Here is a 20,360-nt window from a genome sequence, read left to right on the forward strand (position 1 = left end):
TGCTGATGTTGTTGGTCTTTAGTACACACTTTGAGTAGCAATGCCTTAGAATACGTTAATTCCATTTATTCTGCTCCTGTCTTTTATACTATTGTTGTAGTGTATTTTAATTATATTTTTAAAGTTTAATAAGACGTTATTGTCAAGTCAGTATTCATTTAGATTTACCCACTTTTATCCTTTCTGTTGCTGTTCATTCTCTTTTGCATCTCTGGGCTTTCATCTGGGATCATTTTTCTTTTAGAATTTCCTTTAGTGTGGTTCTGCTGTGGATGATCTTTCCCATATTTGCTTGTCTTTTAAAATGAAGATAAAATATATTTTCAGACAAGCAAACACTGAAATAGGGTATTGAATTACAGATTTGTGGGTGCTGTTGCTTCTTTCAATAAGTCATTCCATTTAAAAAATTTTTTGGCTTAAATAGTTTATACTGAGAATTCAGCCATCAGTTTTACTATTGCTTCTTTAAAGGTAAGTTTTTTCATCTGTCTGATTTTAAGATTTTCTCATTGTCTTAGGTCTTCAGCAGTTTTACTGTGATGTGTCTACGTCTCTTTCTGTATTTATTTGCGAACGATTCATTCTTGAATCTGGTTTGAGTTTTGAAAAGTTAGTTTTGTAGCCATTATTTCTTCAAGTATATGTCCTGCCTCATGATTTCATCACTTTTTGGAATTCCAGTTACATAAATGCTATATGTTTTTCATCATCTTCCTTCACTCTTTTGCTCTTCTGTATTTTCCATCCCTTTGTCTTTTTTGTGTGTCTGTACTTCAGTCTAGATATTTATTTTTGACCTACCTTCCTTAAATTGTATGTAATCTAGTATTAAAGCCATGTATTGAGATCTTAATTCCAGTTATTGTATATTTTAATTCTAAAGCTTTTGATTCTGTTTTAATAGTTTTCAGAACTTTGCTGAAATTCTTCATCTTAATATCTACTATCTTGAACATATTGCTATTATAAAGTTCAGGTCTGATAACTAATTAATCTTATTTTTTTCTTACTTCCCTCCCCCCTCTCTGTTTTGATTATGTGGTTTATGGTCTTGTTTTTTGGTATGCTTGATAAATTTTTTTTAACTTTGTTATAGAAAAACTTAGTCGTGTAGAAGTAGGAAGGTTCATAGCAATGATATTTATGAATCTGTCACTCAATCAATAATTACTAGCTCATAAACAATTTTGTTTCATTTGTATCCTACTCATTCCCTTTCCCCCACCCACTGTATGATTTTCAAGCAAATCCAAGTATTATATGTTACGTGTATACATTTCAGTATAGTTCTCTAAAAGACAAATACTTTAAAAATACATAACCACAATATCATCATTACAACTAAAAAATTAAGAGTAATGTAATACAAAACATCTAGTGGTCAAATTTCTCTCATAATCTAAATTTTAAAAAGTTTTGTTTAATTTTTCCTTTAAAATTTGAATCAAGGTTCAGATGAAGTCTATTGTAGTCGCTGATTCTTTTTTTTTTCCTCCCCCGCTGCACAGCTTGCGGGATCTTAGCCCCCCGACCAGGGACTGAACCTGCACCCTCAGCAGTGAAAACATGGAGTCCTAACCACTGGACTGCCAGGGAATTCCCAAACTTACTCATCTTGTAACTAGAAGTTTGTACCCTTTGACCAACATTGTCCCATTTCTTCCACCCCCCACTCTCCTGGCAACCACCATTCTACTCTCTTTTTCTGTGAGTTCAGCTTTTTAAGATTTCATGTATAAGTGAGACTATATAATGTTTGTCTTTCTCCGACTTACTTCACTCAGCATAATGCCTTAAAGGTCCATCCATGTTGTCACAGATGGCTGAATTTATTCCATTATATATATGTACCACAGCTTCCTTGTCCATTCATCCATCAGTGGACACGTAGGTTGCTTCCATTTCTTGGCTTTTTGTTGTGAATAATGCTGCATTGATCATGGGGGTATAGATATCTCTTTGAGATAGTAATCCATTTCCTTTGGATATGTACCCATAGGTGGGATTGCTAGATCATGTTCTATTTTTGCATTTTTTGAGGAACCTCCATACTGTTTTACACTGTGGCTGTACCAATTTACATTCCCACTTACAGTACACCAGGGTTCCCTTTTCTCCAAATCATCAAAAACACTTGTTATCATTTGTCTTTTTGATGATGGCCATTCTAACAGATGTGAGGTGATAGCTCATTGTAGTTGATTTGCATTTCCCTGATGATTTGTGATGTTGAACATCTTTTATGTACCTGTTGGCTATTTGTATGTTGTCTTTGGAAGACTGTCTATTCGGGTCATTTGCCGTTTTTTAATTGGTTATTTGATTTTTTTGCTATTGAGTTGTATGAGTTTCTTATATATATACTTTTTATTTTTTATTATTTTTAAAGATTTTTTGATGTGGACCATTTTTAAAGTCTTCATTGATTCTGTTACAGTATTGCTTCTGTTTTTTATGTTTTGGTGTTTTGGCTGTGAGGCATGTGGGATCTTAGCTCCCCGACCAGGGATTGAACCTGCACCCCCTGCATTGGAAGGCGAAGTCTTAACCACTGGACCGCCAGGGAAGTTGCCTTTATATATTCTAGGTATTAACTGTTTGTAAGATAAATGGTTTGCAAGTATTTTCTCCCATTCTGTAGGTTGATTGTTTCTTTTGCTGTACAGAAACTTCTTAGTTTGATGTAGTCCTACTTGTTTATTTTGTTGTTGTTGCTTGTGCTTTTGGTTGTGATAGCCAAAAAAATTGTTACCAAGACCACTGTAAAATAACTTTTCCTCTCTGTTTTTGGTTTTAGGTCTTATATTTGAATCTTTAATCCATTTTGAGTTAATTTTTGTGTATGGTGTAAGATAAGGATCCAGTTTCATTCTGTTGTGTGTAGCTATTCAGTTTTCCCAACACCATGTATTGAAGACTGTTCTTTCCCTATTGAATATTCTTGTCCACTTGCCAAATATTAGTCAACCATTTATGCATGGGTTTATTTCTGACCTTTTCATTCTGTTCCGTTGGTTTGTGCGTCTCTTTTTATTCCAGTACTGTTTAATCATAATTTTTTAAAGTGTTTTTAAAAATTATCATAATTTTGTAATATAATTTGAAATCAGGAAGTGTGATGCCTCTAGCTTTGTTCTTTCTTAGTATTGCTCTGACTGTTCGGAGTCTTTTGTTGTTTCATGTGAATTTTAGGATTTTTTTTCTCTTTTTCCTTGAAAAATTCCATTGAAAGTTTGAGGGATGTCATTGAACTTTTAAATGGTTTTGGGTAGTATGGACATTTTAACAATATTAATTCTTCTGCTTTGTGAACATAGGATATCTTTACATTTATTTGTGTCTTCTTTAATTTCCTTCATCATTTTCTTATAGTTTTCACCTTCTTGCTTTAGTTTACTTCTAAGTATTTATTATATTTGATGCTATTGCTATGGATTGTTTTCTTTCTTTTTCAGATAGTTCATTGTTAGTGTATTGAAATGTAACTGATTATGTTGATATTGTACTCTGCAACTTTACCGGATTTGTTTATTTAGTTTTTTGTTTGTTTTTGGTGGAGTCTTTAGGATTTTTTAATATATGAGATCATGTCATCTACAAACATGATACTCATCTCAGGTATGAATCCCACTTGATGATGGTGTATAATCCTTTTAATGTGCTGTTGAATTTGGTTTGCTAGTATTTTGTTGAAGAATTTTTACATGTATGTTCATCAGGAATATTGACCCGTAATTTTCTTTTCTTGTATCCTCATTGGGCTTTGGTATCAGGGTAATGCTGGCTTTCACTGTAAAATGAGTTTGGGAGTGTTCCTTCCTCTTCATTTTTTTGAAGGGTTTGAAAAGGATTGGTGTTAATTATTCTTTAAATGTTTGGTAGAGTTCATCTGTGAAATCATCTGGTCCTCGGCTTTTCTTTGTTGGACGGTTTTGATTACTAATTCAGTTCCCTTAGTCATTATTGGTCTGTTCACATTTTCTATTTCTTCACGATTCAGTCTTTATAGGTTGTATGTTTCTAGATATTTATCCATTTTTCTAGGTTGTCTAATTTGTTGGCTTATAATTGTTTATAGTAGTCTCTTAAGATCCATCAGTTGTAATACCTCAGTTGTCTCCTTTTTCATTTCTGATTTTGAGTGCTTTCTCTTCTTAGTCTAGCTAAGGATTTGTCCTTTTTTTTTTTTTTAATCTTCTTAAAGAACCAGCTTTTAGTTTAATGGATTTTTTCCCTATTTTTCAAGTTTCTATTTCCTTTATTTCTGCTCTGATGTTTGTTATTTTCTTCCTTCAGCTAACTTTGGGCTTAGTTTGTTCTTTTTCTGGGCTTAGTTTGTTCTTTTTCTAGTTTCTTGAGGTGTAAAGTTAGGTAGTTTATTTGAGGGTTTTTCCCCCCCTTAACATAACATTTATCTCTGTAAGTTTCCCTCTTAGAACTACGTTTGCTGCATTCCCTAAGTTTTGGTATGTTGCATTTCCACTTTTGTCTCAAGATATTTTTTGATTTCCCTTTTGACTACTTTGACTCATTGGTTGTTCATACATATGTTGTATATTTTATTTTTAAAAAATATTTATTTATTTGGCTGTGCCAAATCTTGGTCACAGCACATGGGATCTTTAGTTGCAGCATGTGGGCTCCTTTTTTTTTTTTTTTTTTTTTTTGCGGCATGTGCGATCTTTTTAGTTGCGGCATGCGAACTCTTAGTTGTGGCATGTGGGATCTAGTTCCCTGACCAAGGATCAAACCTGGGCCCCCTGCATTGGAAGCATGGAGTATTAGCCACTGGACCACCAGGGAAGTCCCTGTATGTTGTTTAATATCCACGTATTTGTGAATTTTCCGGCTTTCTTCCTGTTTCTCATCTCTATTTTATACCATTGTGGTTTGAAAAGATAATTGGTATGATTTCTATTTTCTTAAATTTGCTAAGACTTCTTTTTTGACCTAACATATGACCTGGAGAATGTTCCATATGTGCTTGAGGAGAATGTGTGTTCTGCTGTTGGATGGAATGTTCTGTATATGTCTGTTAGGCTCATTTGTTGTAAAGTATAGTTCAAGTTCATTGTTTCCTTGTTGATCTTCTGTCTGATCTATCTATTGCTGAAAGTGGGATATTGAAGTTTCTTACTATTTTTGTATTGATTATTTCTGTCTTCGGGTCTGTTAGTGTGTGCTTAATATATTTAGATACTCTGATGGGGGCATATATATTTGCTGTTTTTGTATTCTCTTGATAAATTCACCTCTTCATCATCATATAATGACCTTCTTTGTCTTCTGTTACAGCCTTAGGCTTAAAGTGTATTTTGTGTGGTATAAATACAGCTATTCCTTCTTTCTTTTTGTTTCCATTTGCATGGAATATATTTTTCCATCTCTTCACTTTGAATCTATGTGTGTCCTTAAAGTTGTAGTGAGTCTCTTTCATGCCACATCTAGTTGGATCTTGTTTGTTTTTGTTTTTGTTTTTTTAAATTTATTTATTTTATTTTTTGCTCCATTGGGTGTTCATTCCTGTATGTGGGATTTCTCTAGTTGTGGCGAGCAGGAGCTATTCTTTGTTGCGGTGTGCGTGCTTCTCATTGTGGTGGCTTCTCGTTGCACAGCACAGGCTCTAGGGCACATGGGCTTCAGTAGTTGTGGCATACGGGCTCAGTAGTTGTGGCTTGTGGGCTCTAGAACGCAGGCTCAGTAGTTGTGGTGCATGGGCTTAGTTACACCGCGGCATGTGGGATCTTCCTGGACCAGGGATTGAACTTGTGTCCCCTGCATTGGCAGGCAGATTCTTAACCACTGCACCACCAGGGAAGTCCCTTTTTTTTTTTTTTTAATCTGTGCAGCCGGACAGTGCCTTTTTTTCTTTTTTTGAATTTTATTTTATTTATTTTTTTATACAGTATGTTCTTATTAGTTATTTTTTTATACGTATTAATGTATATATGTCAATCCCAATCTCCCAATTCATCACACCCCCCCACCCCCGCCACTTTCCCCCGGACAGTGCCTTTGACTGGAGAATTTATTTACATTTAAAGTGATTATTGATAGGTAAAAACTGACTGCTGCCATTTTATTGTTTTCTTGCTGTTTTATCATTTCGTCTTTCCTTTCTTCCTCTCACTGTCTTCCTTTCTGAACTGATGGTTTCCTTAGTGGTATGCTTTGATTTCTTTTTCCGTCTTTTGAATATCTACTGTAGGTTTTTGCTTTGTGGTTACCATGAGACTTAAGTAAAACATTTTACAGATACAGTAGTGCATTTTAAGCTTATAACAACTTTGCGTAGAAAAACTCAACTCTTTTAGTCTTGCTCCCAATTTTTTGTTTTTGATGTCACAATTTACATCTTTTTATATTGCGTGTCCATTAACAAATTATTTTAGCTATAGTTATTTTTAGTAGTTTTGCCGTTTAACCTTTATGCTAGAGTTAACTGATTGACATACCACTGTATTACAGTAAAAGCCTTCATTTCCAAAGGACAACTTTTCTGGGTATTCGTGGTTGGCAGTTTTTTTCTTTCAGCACTTTGAATATATCATCCCATTCTTACTGGACTTGTGAGATTTCTGCTGAGAAATCTACTGATAGCTTTATGGGGGTGCCTGTGTGAGAAGTCTTTTTTTCTTTTTCAGGTAGTTTGATTGTAATATGTATTGGAGAAGATCTTTTTGAGTTGAAATTTTTGGGAAACTATGAGCTTTATGAACTTGGATGTCCAAATATCTTTACAGATTTGGGAAGTTCATAGCTATTATTTCTTTAAATAAACTGCTGTTCCTTTTCCCCTCTTTTTTTCTTTTGGGACTCCAGTAATGCATATATTGTTTCTCTTAATTGTATCCCAGTTTCTGTGGGCTTCCTTCACTCTTTCTCATTCTTTTTTCTTTGTTCTTCTCTGATTGGATAATTTCAGTTGACTTGTATTCCACTTCACAGATTCTTTTTTCTTCTTCTTTCTTTTTTTTAAAGATTACTCTTTTTTAAAAATTTATTTATTTATTTATTTATTTATGGCTGTGTTGGGTCTTCGTTTCTGTGCGAGGGGCTTCTCTAGTTGCAGCAAGCGGGGGCCACTCTTCATCGCGGTGCACGGGCCTCTCACTATCGCGGCCTGTCTTGTTGCGGAGCACAGGCTCCAGACGTGCAGGCTCAGTAATTGTGGCTCACAGGCCTAGTTGCTCCGCGGCATGTGGGATCTTCCCAGACCAGGGCTTGAACCCGTGTCCCCTGCATTGGCAGGCAGATTCTCAACCACTGCGCCGCCAGGGAAGCCCTCGTTCTTCTTCTTGATCAAGTCTGCTGTTGATGCTTCTTGTCAGATTTTTATTTCATTCATTGTACTATATTTTTTTAAGCCACATTCCTTTTTTTTTTAATTAAATAATTTATTTATCTTTGTCTGCATTGGGTCTTCGTTGCTGCGCACAGGCTTCCTCTAGTTGCGGTGAGCGGGAGCTACTGTTCATTGCGGTGTGCAGGCTTCTCATTGTGGTGGCTTCTCGTTGCGGAGCACAGGCTCTAGGCACGCGGGCTTCAGTAGTTGCGGCACACGGGCTCTGTAGTTGTGGCTCATGGGCTCTAGAGTGCAGACTCAGTAGTTGTGGTGCACGGGCTTAGTTGCTCTGTGGCATGTGGGATCTTCCTAGACCAGGGATTGAACCTGTGTCCCCTGCATTGGCAGGCAGATTCTTATCCACTGTGCCACCGGGGAAGTCCCCTCATTCATTGTATTTTTTAGTTCTGGAATTTCTGCTTGGTTCTGTTTTATAATTTCCCTTTTTTTAACTTCTCATTTTGTTTGTGTATTTTTCTGATTTCATTGAATTGTTTTTTTGTGTTTTTTTGTAGCTCACTGGTCTTCCTTAAAATGACTTCTTTGAATTATTTATTGGACAAATTGCAGATCTCCATTTTCTTGGAATTGGTTACTTGAAAATTATTGTGTTCCCTTAGTGGTTTAATGTCACCTTGATTTTTCATGTTCCATGATGTCTTGAATTGCTGTTTTTGCATGTGGAGAAGCAGTCATCTCCAGTTTTTACTGACTGGCTTTGGGAGAGACATATCTTCTGACAGCCCCGTTAAGAATTCTGAGCCTAGGGCTTCCCTGGTGGCGCAGTGGTTAAGAATCCATCTGCCAGTGCAGGGGACACACAGGTTCGAGCCCTGGTCTGGGAAGATTCCACATGCCGTGGAGCAACTAAGCCCGTGCGCCACAACTATTAAGCCTGCGCTCTAGAGCCCACGTGCCACAACTACTGAAGCCCGCGTGCCTAGAGCCCGTGTCCCACAACAAGAGAAGTCGCTGCAATGAGAAGCCCGTGCATTGCAACGAAGAGTAGCCCCCACTCGATGCAACTAAAGAAAGCCCGTGCACAGCAACGAAGACCCAACGCAGCCATAAATAAATAAATGAACGAATGAATGAATTCTGAGTCTTTCTCAGACCTTTATTGATTGATTGATTGATTGATTGCGTTGAGTCTTCGTTGCTGTGCTTGGGCTTTCTCTAATTACAGCGCGTTGCTGCGCTTGGGCTTTCTCTAATTACAGCGAGCAGGGACTATTCATTGTGTTGTGTGGGCTTCTTATTGTGGTGGCTTCTCTTGTTGCGGAGCATGGGCTCTAGGCGCGCAGGCTTCAGTAGTTATGGCACGCGGGCTCATTAGTTGTGGCTCATGGGCTCTAGAGTGCAGGCTCAGTAGTTGTGGCGCACAGGCTTAGTTGCTCTGCAGCATGTGGGATTTTCCCAGACCAGGGCCTGCACCCGTGTCCCCTGCATTGACAGGCAGATTCTTAACCACTGTGCCACCAGGGAAGTCCACCTCAGACCTTTTTTAACAGATATGTCTGTTTCTCATTTCTTGTTTTCTTTTGGAGGGTAATTCTAAGATTGTTGCTGTCTCCTGATCATACAAAGACAGGTTGAGTGCTGGCAGTCTCTCATGTGCTTTTCCTATAGCAGTGCTGAATTCTCAAAATTGTGTACTTTCTCCCATTTCTGCAGGGTCTGGACAGCTTTTTGCACATGCTGTTAATTGTCTGTGAAGGCTTGCTTTTGCTGCCCTTACGGGTGCAGGCAAGGAGCCAGCCACAGGGTGGGAGTGTGTGTGAGTGAGGTACATGGAGAGTTGGGGGTTCTTACGTGGGGTTGGGGGCATCCTCAGACAAGATCTTTCTTGGCACTGTGCTGTGCTGCCTTGGGAGAAGGGTGTCACAGGTAAAGTGAAACTGTTCCTCTCACTCTCTTCAGTGTGTCCAGTCTTGGATTTTATTTTATTTTATTTTTTGCGTTGGAAATTCTCTGCCGTACTCCCAGACTTCCACAAAGGCACTGTTGTCCATGGTGATTGTCAACATCAATGTTCTTTGGGAGGAAGATGGTAGAAAACTTACACTTGCTATTTTGATGACATCACCCTCTGCTGATGTACTTTATATGACTAAAGCTTAGATTTGTTTTTTTGTATAACTTTATTAAAATGGAAATGAACTTTATGTACTATGTGTATGTGACTTTTTTTCATTTAGTATATCACTATAAGTTATCTGTGTTGCTTATTAGTGTATTAGAAGTCTTGCTTTTTATAGTTGAATTAGAAAGCTGTAATTTTTTTTTAATCAGTCCACTCTTTGGACAGGTGGTTTGTTTCTAGTTTGAGGCTGCTTGAATAATTTGTTTTGTTTATTTTTCTTTTTGTTTTTGTTTGTTTTGTTTTGCTTGGTTGGTTATCTGCCTGGACTAATTCTATAGATTCTGGCTGCCCTGCTGTTTATAGTCACTGACATGTGTTTTTTTTTTTTTTTTTAAATACATAATTCTTACCCTTTTTTGTTCTTGCTATTTATCTGTTGAAGAAACTACTGATTCCATGGAATCAGCTTTTCTTGTTGTGGGGCATGGGCTCTAGGTGCATGGGCTTCAGTGGTTGTGGCATACAGGCTCAGTAATTGTGGCTCGTGGGCTCTAGAACGCAGGCTCAGTAGTTGTGGCACACGGGCTTAGTTGCTCCGCAGTATGTGGGATCTTCCCGGACCAGGGCTGGAACCCATGTACCCTGCATTAGCAGGCGGATTCTTAACCACTGCGCCACCAGGGAAGCCCAGTGCATTTTTGATTTTGATAAATATTGTCAAATTGTTTTTACTGATGTATGAAAGCACTTGTTTTCTCGAGTTTATCAACACTAGGTATTTAAACTTTTTGCAAACGTGGTAAGAAAAATATAGTGTTTCAGTGGTATGTTTGAACCCCATGTATATCATTTTTTTTTTTAATCCCTTTTTTCTTCAGTTTTTCTTTTCCAATCTGTTTTTTGAACTCAGAGATTACTCTTTCGTAAAGACTTTTCCTGGCTTGTAGTTTCTTTGAAGTTTGCTTTTTTGTTGTTTTTATCTGTAATTGAACTTTTTATATGCTCAAACGTATCAATTTAGAACACTTTAAGAATGCCAGTCTTTGTTTCTGCCATCCTCTATGTCGTTATCTAGTGTTTCAGTTGGCTTTAAAGACTCCCAGACTACAGACAGCACCTGACTTATGATGGTTTGGCTTACAACTTTTCAACCTTCTGGTTGTGAGAAAGTGATATACATGCACTGGAAACTGTACTTTTTTTTTTTTTTGGAAACTGTACTTTGAATTTTGAATTTTGGTCTTTTCCTGGGCTAGCGATATGGGTATGATACTCTTGGCTTAAGGATGGACAGCAGTAGTAAGCTGTAGCTCTCAGTCAACTTTGCAGTCATGAGGGTAAATAGCTGATACACTTAGCCATTCTGTATCCATAGGTCCATTCTGTTTTTCCCTTTAAGTACAGTTTTTAATAAATTGCATGAGATATTCAACACTTTACTATAAAACAGGCTTCGTGTTAGATGATTTTATCCAGCTGTAGGCTGACGGAAGTGTTCTGAGTGTATTTAAGGTAGGCTAGGCTAAGCTGTGATGTTTGGTAGGTTAGGTGTAATAAATCCATTTTCACAATTTATGGTATTTTCAGCTTACAATGAGTTTATCGGGATGTAATTCCATTATAAGTTAAGAAATAGCTGTAATAAGTATTTTATTTTGTTAATTTTTTGTCAGTTTGCTTATTTAGGTTTACCCATGTATTTATTTCCTTCTTTACCATATTTTTCTTGCTTCTTGCTCTTAGATTCTTTGCCTTTTTCTTTTTTTTTCTTTTGAGGAACCTCTTAATCTTTTTAAAATTTGATTTTCTATTCATGGCTTATCAATAATAAGCATATCCATTTGTCCAAAGTTTTATTTCACCCTTCCTCTTGAGGTCTACCCTGGGTATCAAATTCTAGGTTGAGGTTTACTTGGGTGTAAAATTCTAGATTGGCCATTTTAACGTTTTGAAGATTTTATTCTATTCTTTCAGTCAAAAGTCTGCCTCTCAGAATCTGTATTATTGTTACTCTATGTAGTCTTTTTTTTCTTTGAAGCTTTTACTAAAACTTTCTATGACAAATTTCTAATATATGCAAAAGAATAATATACTTACGGTATTAAAAGGTGAAATTTGTCTGGCAGTAGTTCATCTAAATTCATAACCATGTAGTACCTTTCTTTAATTGGCTTATATTCACTTAATTGGCCCTTTGAATAGTCTTTTAAATGTGTTTGTAACTCTAGGTCAAGTAGTAGATCATTTAACATTTTACTTTCAAGACAACAGGTCTTAAAGTATTCATGATTTATCAATGTTGAAAGAATTTTCTGACAGCATCTTGTCACATTATTTAGTGAATCAAGCCTTAGATATATTAGCTGCTTCAATGGCTTTATTTTATTTTCCCATTCTCTTATTTAGCAGTTATTTAGTACACTATGTTTCTCTCTCTTAATTCTTCTTCTTTTGCACATGATGATCCTTCTGACTAGGATTCCATCCCCTGTGGGCTTCTTTGTCATTACCCCTTCCTTCCTATTCCTTTCCTGCTGTCCTTCTTGCTTCCCTTTTTACTAACTTCTGTCTTTCAGTTAGTTGTTATTTCTTTTAGGGAACTTTCCTTAGTCCTTTCCAAGACTGTGTTTCCATGTCCTGCTTATTAGGTTAAAAAAAAAAAAAAAGAGTTGCAAAGAATTGATGCTGAGTTGTTTAAAAAAAATTCTCTTGAACTAGGTATTGTTCAAACAGATTGGGAAGTTTTTAAAAAGTCTAGAAAGTGTTCTGTATTTAGATTGCTCTGCAACTTGAGTAAGTGTTTAAATTACTGTAATAGAATGCTGGAATGGAAATGATAGCCAATGCACTGCTTTTGTTCCTTTTGAAATATACGGTGCAGAACTCCAGTCAGTGGACTGAAACCCTAAGAAAAAGCCCTATGTCAGAAGATTGGTGAATGTGTATTAGTAAGTTTTAAAATCAAGCATTAGTCTCGTAATTTCTGTATACCCAAGGAACAACTCAGGCTAGGAGTGCTGGCTAGTACTGGTCTCCTGGAGCTGTTTGTACTTATTTTAGCCATTTTACCCACCTAGGTGGGTCTCAGTGGCTAACCTTGGTGCTGGCCAGGGTTCTGGATAGGGCCCAGGTTCTTGTAATTCCTGTTCTTTTGGGACTTTGCTGATAAGAAGTTATGTGAGGTTGTGTTCAGCACCTTTGGCTTAGTGAGCGGTCATGAGTTTTTTCATCTGATGAGTTGTGAGATTGTATATGAGAATACTTACCCTTTACTTGGGGTAAGATCCGGGTCATGACTACTAATGGTTTCTCAGTAGACTCCTGGGTTATGCCTCCTGTCCTCTCTTGTTTCCTTTTGGGGTTATGCTTGCCATCATACTATCATACTGTTCATTTCTGATCTTGAAGTTTTTTTTTTTTATTTATTTATTTATTTATTTATTTATTTATTTATATTTATTTTTGGCTGTGTTGGGTCTTCGTCTCTGTGCGGGGACTTCCTCCAGTTGCGGAGAGCGGAGGCCACTCTTCATCGCGGTGCGCGGGCCTCTCACCGTCGCGGCCTCTCTTGTTGCGGAGCACAGGCTCCAGACGCGCAGGCTCAGTAGTTGTGGCTCACGGGCTCAGTCGCTCCGCGGCATGTGGGATCCTCCCAGACCAGAGCTCGAACCCGCGTCCCCTGCATTGGCAGGCAGACTCTCAACCACTGCGCCACCAGGGAAGCCCTGATCTTGAAGTTTTTATGAGCATTTTCTTCTTTTTAAATTTAAGTGACAAGAACCATTTACTTTTCACCCTATTTCCACCCTTCTACCTCACACATTGTGTCAGTTGGGTACATTTCTTTCAGTTATTGAATTTCCTTTTCTTGCTTTTGGGGGATGGCATCTCTGGCACCCAGGTATTACCCAGCCTTAATGTTTCCATTTCCACTTTGATATCTTCTCTTGGGCTGTATTTGGTATTCTTTAGATCTATGTGACAATTCCTCCACCTTGCTCTTTTCCCAGTCCAGGTGGTTGGCCCTTTAGAGTTGGAATTACAGTTCCTCTTCTATAGGAAATAGGTGGAAAGATTTCTTGAACTTGCCTTCCTCCCTTCTTCCTTTATTTGTTTATAAATATTATACTGTGGACTTCAATGGATTTTTGATTTGTAAAGATCAGTGGCTTCTTTTAAACTGCAGTGTGGGCTACTCTATCTCCCTTTTTTTAAATTAATTGAACATTCTTAAAATTGTAAAAAACAACAAATTTTCTCATCTTCACCATCTTTTAAAATTACTGAAGTATAGTTCATTTACAGTGTTGTGTTAGTTCCTGGTGTACACAGAGTGATTCAGTTATACATATATATTCTTTTTCATATTCTTTTTCAGTATAGGTTATTACAAGATACTGAATACAGTTCCCTCTACTGTACAGTAGGACCTCATTTATCTCATCTTAACCATCTTTAAGTGTACAATTCAGTAGTGTTAAGAATATTCACATTGTTGGGACTTCCCTGGTGGTCCAGTAGGTAGGACTCTGTGCTCCCAGTGCAGGGGGTGCGGGTTTGATCCCTGGTCGGGCAACTAGATCCTGCATGCATGCCACAATGAAGATCCCGCGTGCTGCAACTAAGACCCAGCGCAGCCAAAATAAATAAATATTTTACAAAAAGAATATTTACATTGTTATGCAACAGATCTTCAGAACTTTTTCATCTTGAAAACTAAAACTCTGTACCCATTAAACAACTCCTCATTTCTCTCTCCCCCTGACAACCACCATTCTACTTTATTTCTATGGATTTGATTACTCAAGATATCTCATTTAAGTAGAATCATACAGTATTTTGTCTTTTTGTGACTTACTTTTTGTGGCTTATTTACTTAACATGATGTTCTCAAGGTTCATTCATTTTGTAGCATGTGATGGGATTTCCTTCCTTTTTAAGGCTGAATAACATTCCTCTGTATGTATACACCACTTTTTGTTTATTCATCTCTCTGTGTTACATTTGGGTTACTTACGTCTCTTGCCGATTGTGAATAATGCTGCTGTGAACATAGGTGTACAGATATCTCTTTGAGGTTCTGCTTTCAATTCTTTTTTCATATATATACCCAAAAGTGGGATTGCTGAATCATATGGTAATTCGTTTTAAAATTTTTTGAGGAACTGCTGTATTCTTTTCAATAGTAATTGCACCAATTATTATTCCCACCAACAGTGCTCGAGGGTTTCACTTTCTACATATCCTCATCTATACTTGTTATTTTATGATTTTTTTTAACAGTAGCCATCCTAAGGGGTGTGAAGTGATATCTCATTGTGGTTTTTGTTTGTGTACTTAGTTTTGAAATCATGAAATTTGAGTCTTCCAACTTTGTTCTTGTTTTTCAAGATTGTTTTGGTTATTTGGGGTCCCTTGAAATTCCATACAAGTTTAAGGGTAGAATTTCCCATTTCTGCAAAAACGTTGGGATTTTGGTAGGGATTGTATTGACTCTATAGATCAGTTCGAACATTATTGACATTTAACGATGTTAAATGTTCCATGAATATGAGATTTTTTCCTATTTATTTGTACCTGATATCTTTCAGCAACTTTTTGTAGTTGTCAGTTTTCAAGTCTTTCGCCTCCCTGGTTTAGTTTATTCCTAAGTTTTTTATTCTTTTTGATACTTGTGTTCTTAATTTCCTTTTCAGATTGTTCATTGTTAGTATATAGAAATGCGGTGGATTTTTGTGCGTTGACTTTGTGTCCTGTCACTTTACTGAAATCATTTATTCTAACAGTTGTGTGTGTGTGTTTGTGTGGACTATAGCATTTCCTACATATAAAATCATGCCACCCATGAATAGAGGTAATTTTAGTACTTCCTTTGCAATTTCTTCTTCTTGCCTAATTGGTCTGACTAGAACTTCCAATACTGTGTTGAATAGAAGTTGTGAAAGCAGCTACTTTGTCTTGATCCTGATCATAGAGGAGAAGCTTTCAGTCTTTCACTATTGAGTATGATGTTTGCTGTCTGTCTGGAGAGGTCTATTTTGTCTGGCTCTGATAAGATGTACTTCCCTTCCCTTTCTGGTTATGGGGTAGATATAATGACACAGTAAGCTTATGTTGGTGAGCAGTTAGGTTGCCAGGTGGGCCTCAGGTGGGGTACGTGTTTCTCACCTCACATATGCGTTTCCCAGAATGTGTGCCATTTGTGTTTTGTGTTAGAGAAGGATATGATCCTTGCAACCACTCTGTTCCCTGTGTTTTCAGGCCGGGGAAGGAAAACTGTTACTGTGCACTGTGTTCTCTTCTTGTTGATGAAATCACACAAACCAAGAGCTTGCTTTTAGTAGTTACCTTATCTTATCCCCCACTACGTCTTACTCTGTCATGGTTGCTAGGTTTTGTTGTTGGGATCTTCTCCCTGATGGGCATTAGTGTCTTTGGCTTCCAGGGCCGCCTCAGGTGCTGTTTACCTTGTTACCCATTTGTTTGGCATATACTCTTGCCCTGTGATTTTTCCTTCTCTGCCAAGAGAATTTTTTTACCCGCCTTGGTCTAGTCAGTATTATCAGAGAGAAATCTTCCAGCCTCCTGCTTGGACTTCAGGCATTTCTGGAGCTGAGTAGGGGAAGAGTGCCGTAAGTCTCAACATTGAATATATAGTCTGATCTAGAACAAGGTGAGTTTTTTTTTAAAACGAAAATTAAGCTATACGCAGTTGGTAAATAGAGGGATGATATTAATATGATGGAACATCTTAATGGTTCATATGGGATTTCCCCCATCACATTAATGTTTTATAGTGATCATGCAAGCTTTCTTGTGATTAAAGAGAAGACCCTACTGGTATATGAGAAAACAGTAACAAAGCTGACATTCCTCAAAAATGCCTTCTTGTGCATACAGTGATTGGTTTATTGCCTTCAAGGACCCCTGTGTTTTCTGCTTTGTAGAGCTGGGTGGAGAAGGAAGTAGGTGCCAAGTCATTAAAATGATGGAGCCATGAGAATGGTTATATTTGATCTTTAATTTTTTTTTGGAAATGACCTTTATTAGAATTGAATGCCCTCAGGCACCTTCATATCAAAAGATGAAGCATGAACCTTATGGTTTAAAGTTGCAGAAGATTGATCGACAATGGTTAGTGCAGATACCAATAGAGATTTAACTGTGCTAGTATTTTTTTAAATTTTAAATCAGACTAGTTATTGGTTTTGTCAGTGTTCTGGTTATAAAGTTTCATAGGTTTTGAGTAGTCTGCTTCTAATGTTTTATTGTTAGTCTCATTTTCTTTATTGCAAGATTTTATATCACATGAGGCTTCTCAGCAGTGCTTACGTGACACAGTAGGAAATGCCTGTACAGAGAGAGTAAATGTTTTCAGTATGATACCTCCTGGCTTTCAGCTACCTGATTGTGCAAAACCCAGCTCTCTCTGGTTCAACATCTCCAGAGAGGAAACATAGTCTTTTAGAGGTTGTGTGTGTGTGTGTGTGTGTGTGTGTGTGTGTGTGTGTGTGTGTGTGTGTTGGGGGAGGTGAGGGGGGCAGGGAAGGGGGATGAGGGTTTGTCTAACTGCTTCTTAATAAGACTTTAATATTTTTTAGCCCCACTTGTATTCCTTCTTTTAGAAGTACTCAGTGTTTCTAATTCCTGAGTCTCTCTGAGACAAAGTTAGCATCAAATTGGTCAATAATTAACCAAGATTTATTTTCTTTAGTGAAAGCAAAAAAAAAAAAAAATTATTGGAAATATTTGTATTTGTAAATCTAGCTTTTTTTTTAAGTGTTGGCTTTTTTTGTCTTTGTTTTGGCTGTGCCGTGTGGCACATGGGGATCTTAGTTCCCTGGCTGGGGATTGAACCCATGCCTCCTGCAGTGGAAGCGTGGAGTCTTAACCATTGGACCACCAGGGAAGTCCCTATTGGCTTTAATATTGGTTTGGCATTATTTATTCATAATTTAAAAGGTACTTTTTCTATTTTCTTTCAGTATCCGATATAGAAGGTGGTGATGGACTGCAGCTCAGAAAGGAACATACTCTCAAAATATTTGCTTATATCAATTCCTGGACACAGAGGTATGCATCTTTATGTATTTTGAAGAGTAACTTTGTCAGTTGTATTTTGTTTTATATTTTTATTTTTTGTTTTTGGCCGTGCCACACAGCTTGTGGGATCTTAGTTCCTTGACCAGGGTAGGAACCCGTGTCCCCTGCAGTGAAAGCATGGAGTCCTAACCACTGGACCGCCGGAGAATTCCCAGTTGTATTTTATTTTATTTTTTATTTATTTATTTTTGGCTCCGTTGGGTCTTCGTTGCTACACGCGGGTTTTCTCTAGTTGTGGCGAGTGGGGGCTACTTTTCGTTGCCGTGCACAGGCTTCTCATCACGGTGGCTTCTCTTGTTGCAGAGCATGGGCTCTAGGCATGCGGGCTCAGTAGTTGTGGCTCGTGGGTTCTAGAGCACAGGCTCAGTAGTTGTGGTGCATGGGCTTAGTTGCTTGGCGGCATGTAGGATCTTCCCAGACCAGGGCTTGAACCCATGTCCCCTGCATTGGCAGGCGGATTCTTAACCACTGAGCCACCAGAGAAGCCCATAAGTGAAATTTTGATATGTACAATTTTAGGCAGTAATTTGTAGGTTTCATTTAGAATATCGAAAGATGTAGAGACTCTCTGCCTTTATATCATGCTGTTCCAGAATATAGTGATTAAGAGTATGGCCTTGGAGCCAGATAGATGTGGCTTCCAGTCCTGCTTCATCACCTGTGTACTAGGTGATTATGACAAATTAGTTAACTTACTCTTACTTCCTCATTTGTGAAATGAGTAATAATAAAGCTACTACTATCTTCAAGAGGTTGTGAAGAAACAAAATACTTAACATGGTATCTGACAAAAGAACTTAATAAATACCTATTTTAATTAAAATTGTTGAAACTTATTTTAGAAAATGAAATATATATTGAAGGGTACATAAACTAAGGCATGAAAAGTCAAATTGGAAAATAGTGTGTAATATTTATAATTCTATTCACATGTTAGTAAGTATTAACAGTTTTTAGCTGATAGTAAAAAGTACCAGAAGGTAGAATGTTACACTCTTAATTGTTCATGCTGATAGAAGAGAGAAGTGACAATAAAATATACAGTTGGATTGCAGTGCTTTAGAGTAAAAATTTTTTGCCTGTTTCCTTGCTCTGCCCTCCCCCTATCCTGTTTCTCTCTAGGGCATCAAAAAATACTGTTGCCCAGATTAAGATTGTGGTTCTTGTAGGGGATAAAAAGCTACTAATAAAGCACAGTTAGTTTACAAAAGAAATTCTTAACTTGGTGGCCCATGACCATGGAAGGTCCATAAATGTACCTTAGTGCACGAATGGATCGGATCCATGACATCTCATACAAAATGTTCTTTGTAGGTTTTCTAGGAGAAAAGTGATAACTTTCAAAAGATTATCAATAATCGAGAATCATTTTTTCTAATATGTTGGTTGACCAGAATATAGCTGAAGGAGAATGTTCACTTAAAAAAACACTATGTTAAGAATTTAATATTTATAGAAATTTCAAAGGCTTTAATATTTTATAATTTTCATTCTATTTAAATGATATACTCATTGTGAAAGTCTTTTAGAAAATACAGAAAATCAAAGTTTTAAAAAAAAAATATGCCATCACCCAGAGTAACAACTGGTAACTTTTTTTTGGTATAACCTTGGTGTGAGATTGGGAACAGTACAGTTTAAAATTTTATAAAAATGTGATTATATAACTTGTATGCTTTATAATCTGATTTTTTTTCATGTGAACTATGATCAGTATATGTCATCAAATATTATGTCATCATTTTTATTAATAATTGCTGCATCACAGTAATATAGCTGCCACTTCTTTGTTCGTAAGATTCAGGGAGTTATCTATGTCACTTTAACAGATAATCATTATTTTATTTTATTAATATTGGAATGGAAAATTGGAATGAAATGGGAGGAAAATGAATTCAGAGAATGGAGAGAGAACATTAGGAGAATAAATTAAAGAATATAAATTTGGAAAAGAGCATACATGGCTCTGAAAGGAATGTCATGTATGATGAAGGCATTGATACCACAAGGCAAAATCCTTCTTGTTGGAATTGTTGCTGGTTTTTGTTTGACTTGTTTAAAGCCTATTACAAAACAGGCTTATGTTTTATATCTTGCAGATGCCTTAGTAGGCATTCAAGGTTCCTCGTTGTCTTCTACCTGTCTACTTTTTACCTTTATTTCAGGATTTCTCCCCTGAAATAATTCTGGGTGCTAGCTAGGCAGAGGTTCTGTCAGATCTTTGTATTTTCAGGCTAAAAATTACACCTTTCACACCTGTCATTTGGCCTTAAAGTTTGAGGCTATTGCTTATTTTTATTGTTTTGTTAAACTTTATTTTTTATAACAGTTTTAGACACTATTGCTTTTGAACAGGTTAATGTATGTTCTCCACTCTTTAAGGGTCTACTTTTTATTTTGGAATTAAGAAATTTGACCAGTGGGATGTTGATATTGACCACTATTCAAAGTAGTGTTTTTCAGAAATTAGCTCATAAATAAAAAAACTTTCATTAAGTTTGGATACTGTAGACGAACTGTCCTTTCATGTGTTCAGCAGTACCAGGCCAGGAAAATGTTAGCTCCATTGGAAGATTTGTTAGATGGAATTATGGAATCCAGGTTAAAATAATTTAATTTTGACATGTAGCTTCCTCGTGCATGTTAGTATTTTAATTAATTGAAGCTACATATTTTGTTAGTCATTTAGAAATTTTTATCATTGTGTGTTCTTTTTTTGTTTGTTTTTTTGTTTTTAAATTTATTTATTTATTTATTTTTGGCTGTGTTGGGTCTTCGTTTCTGTGTGAGGGCTTTCTCTAGTTGTGGCAAGCGGGGGCCACTCTT

The 20,360-nt window shown here is 36.9% G+C and overlaps 1 protein-coding gene across 7 annotated transcripts in view; it reads left to right on the plus strand.

Annotated features, from left to right (window-relative positions):
* USP34 (ubiquitin specific peptidase 34) overlaps positions 1-20,360 on the plus strand; it is a 236,854-nt gene that overhangs the window by 22,893 nt on the left and 193,601 nt on the right. For all 7 annotated transcript variants that reach the window (XM_036873004.1, XM_036872997.1, XM_036873001.1 and 4 more), the window contains exon 2: positions 17,417-17,504. In XM_036873004.1, coding sequence (XP_036728899.1) covers positions 17,417-17,504 — 88 coding nt within the window. The remainder of the gene's footprint in view (positions 1-17,416; positions 17,505-20,360) is intronic.

The sequence above is a fragment of the Balaenoptera musculus genome, chromosome 13 (genome assembly GCF_009873245.2).
Source record: "Balaenoptera musculus isolate JJ_BM4_2016_0621 chromosome 13, mBalMus1.pri.v3, whole genome shotgun sequence".
NCBI lineage: Eukaryota > Metazoa > Chordata > Mammalia > Artiodactyla > Balaenopteridae > Balaenoptera > Balaenoptera musculus.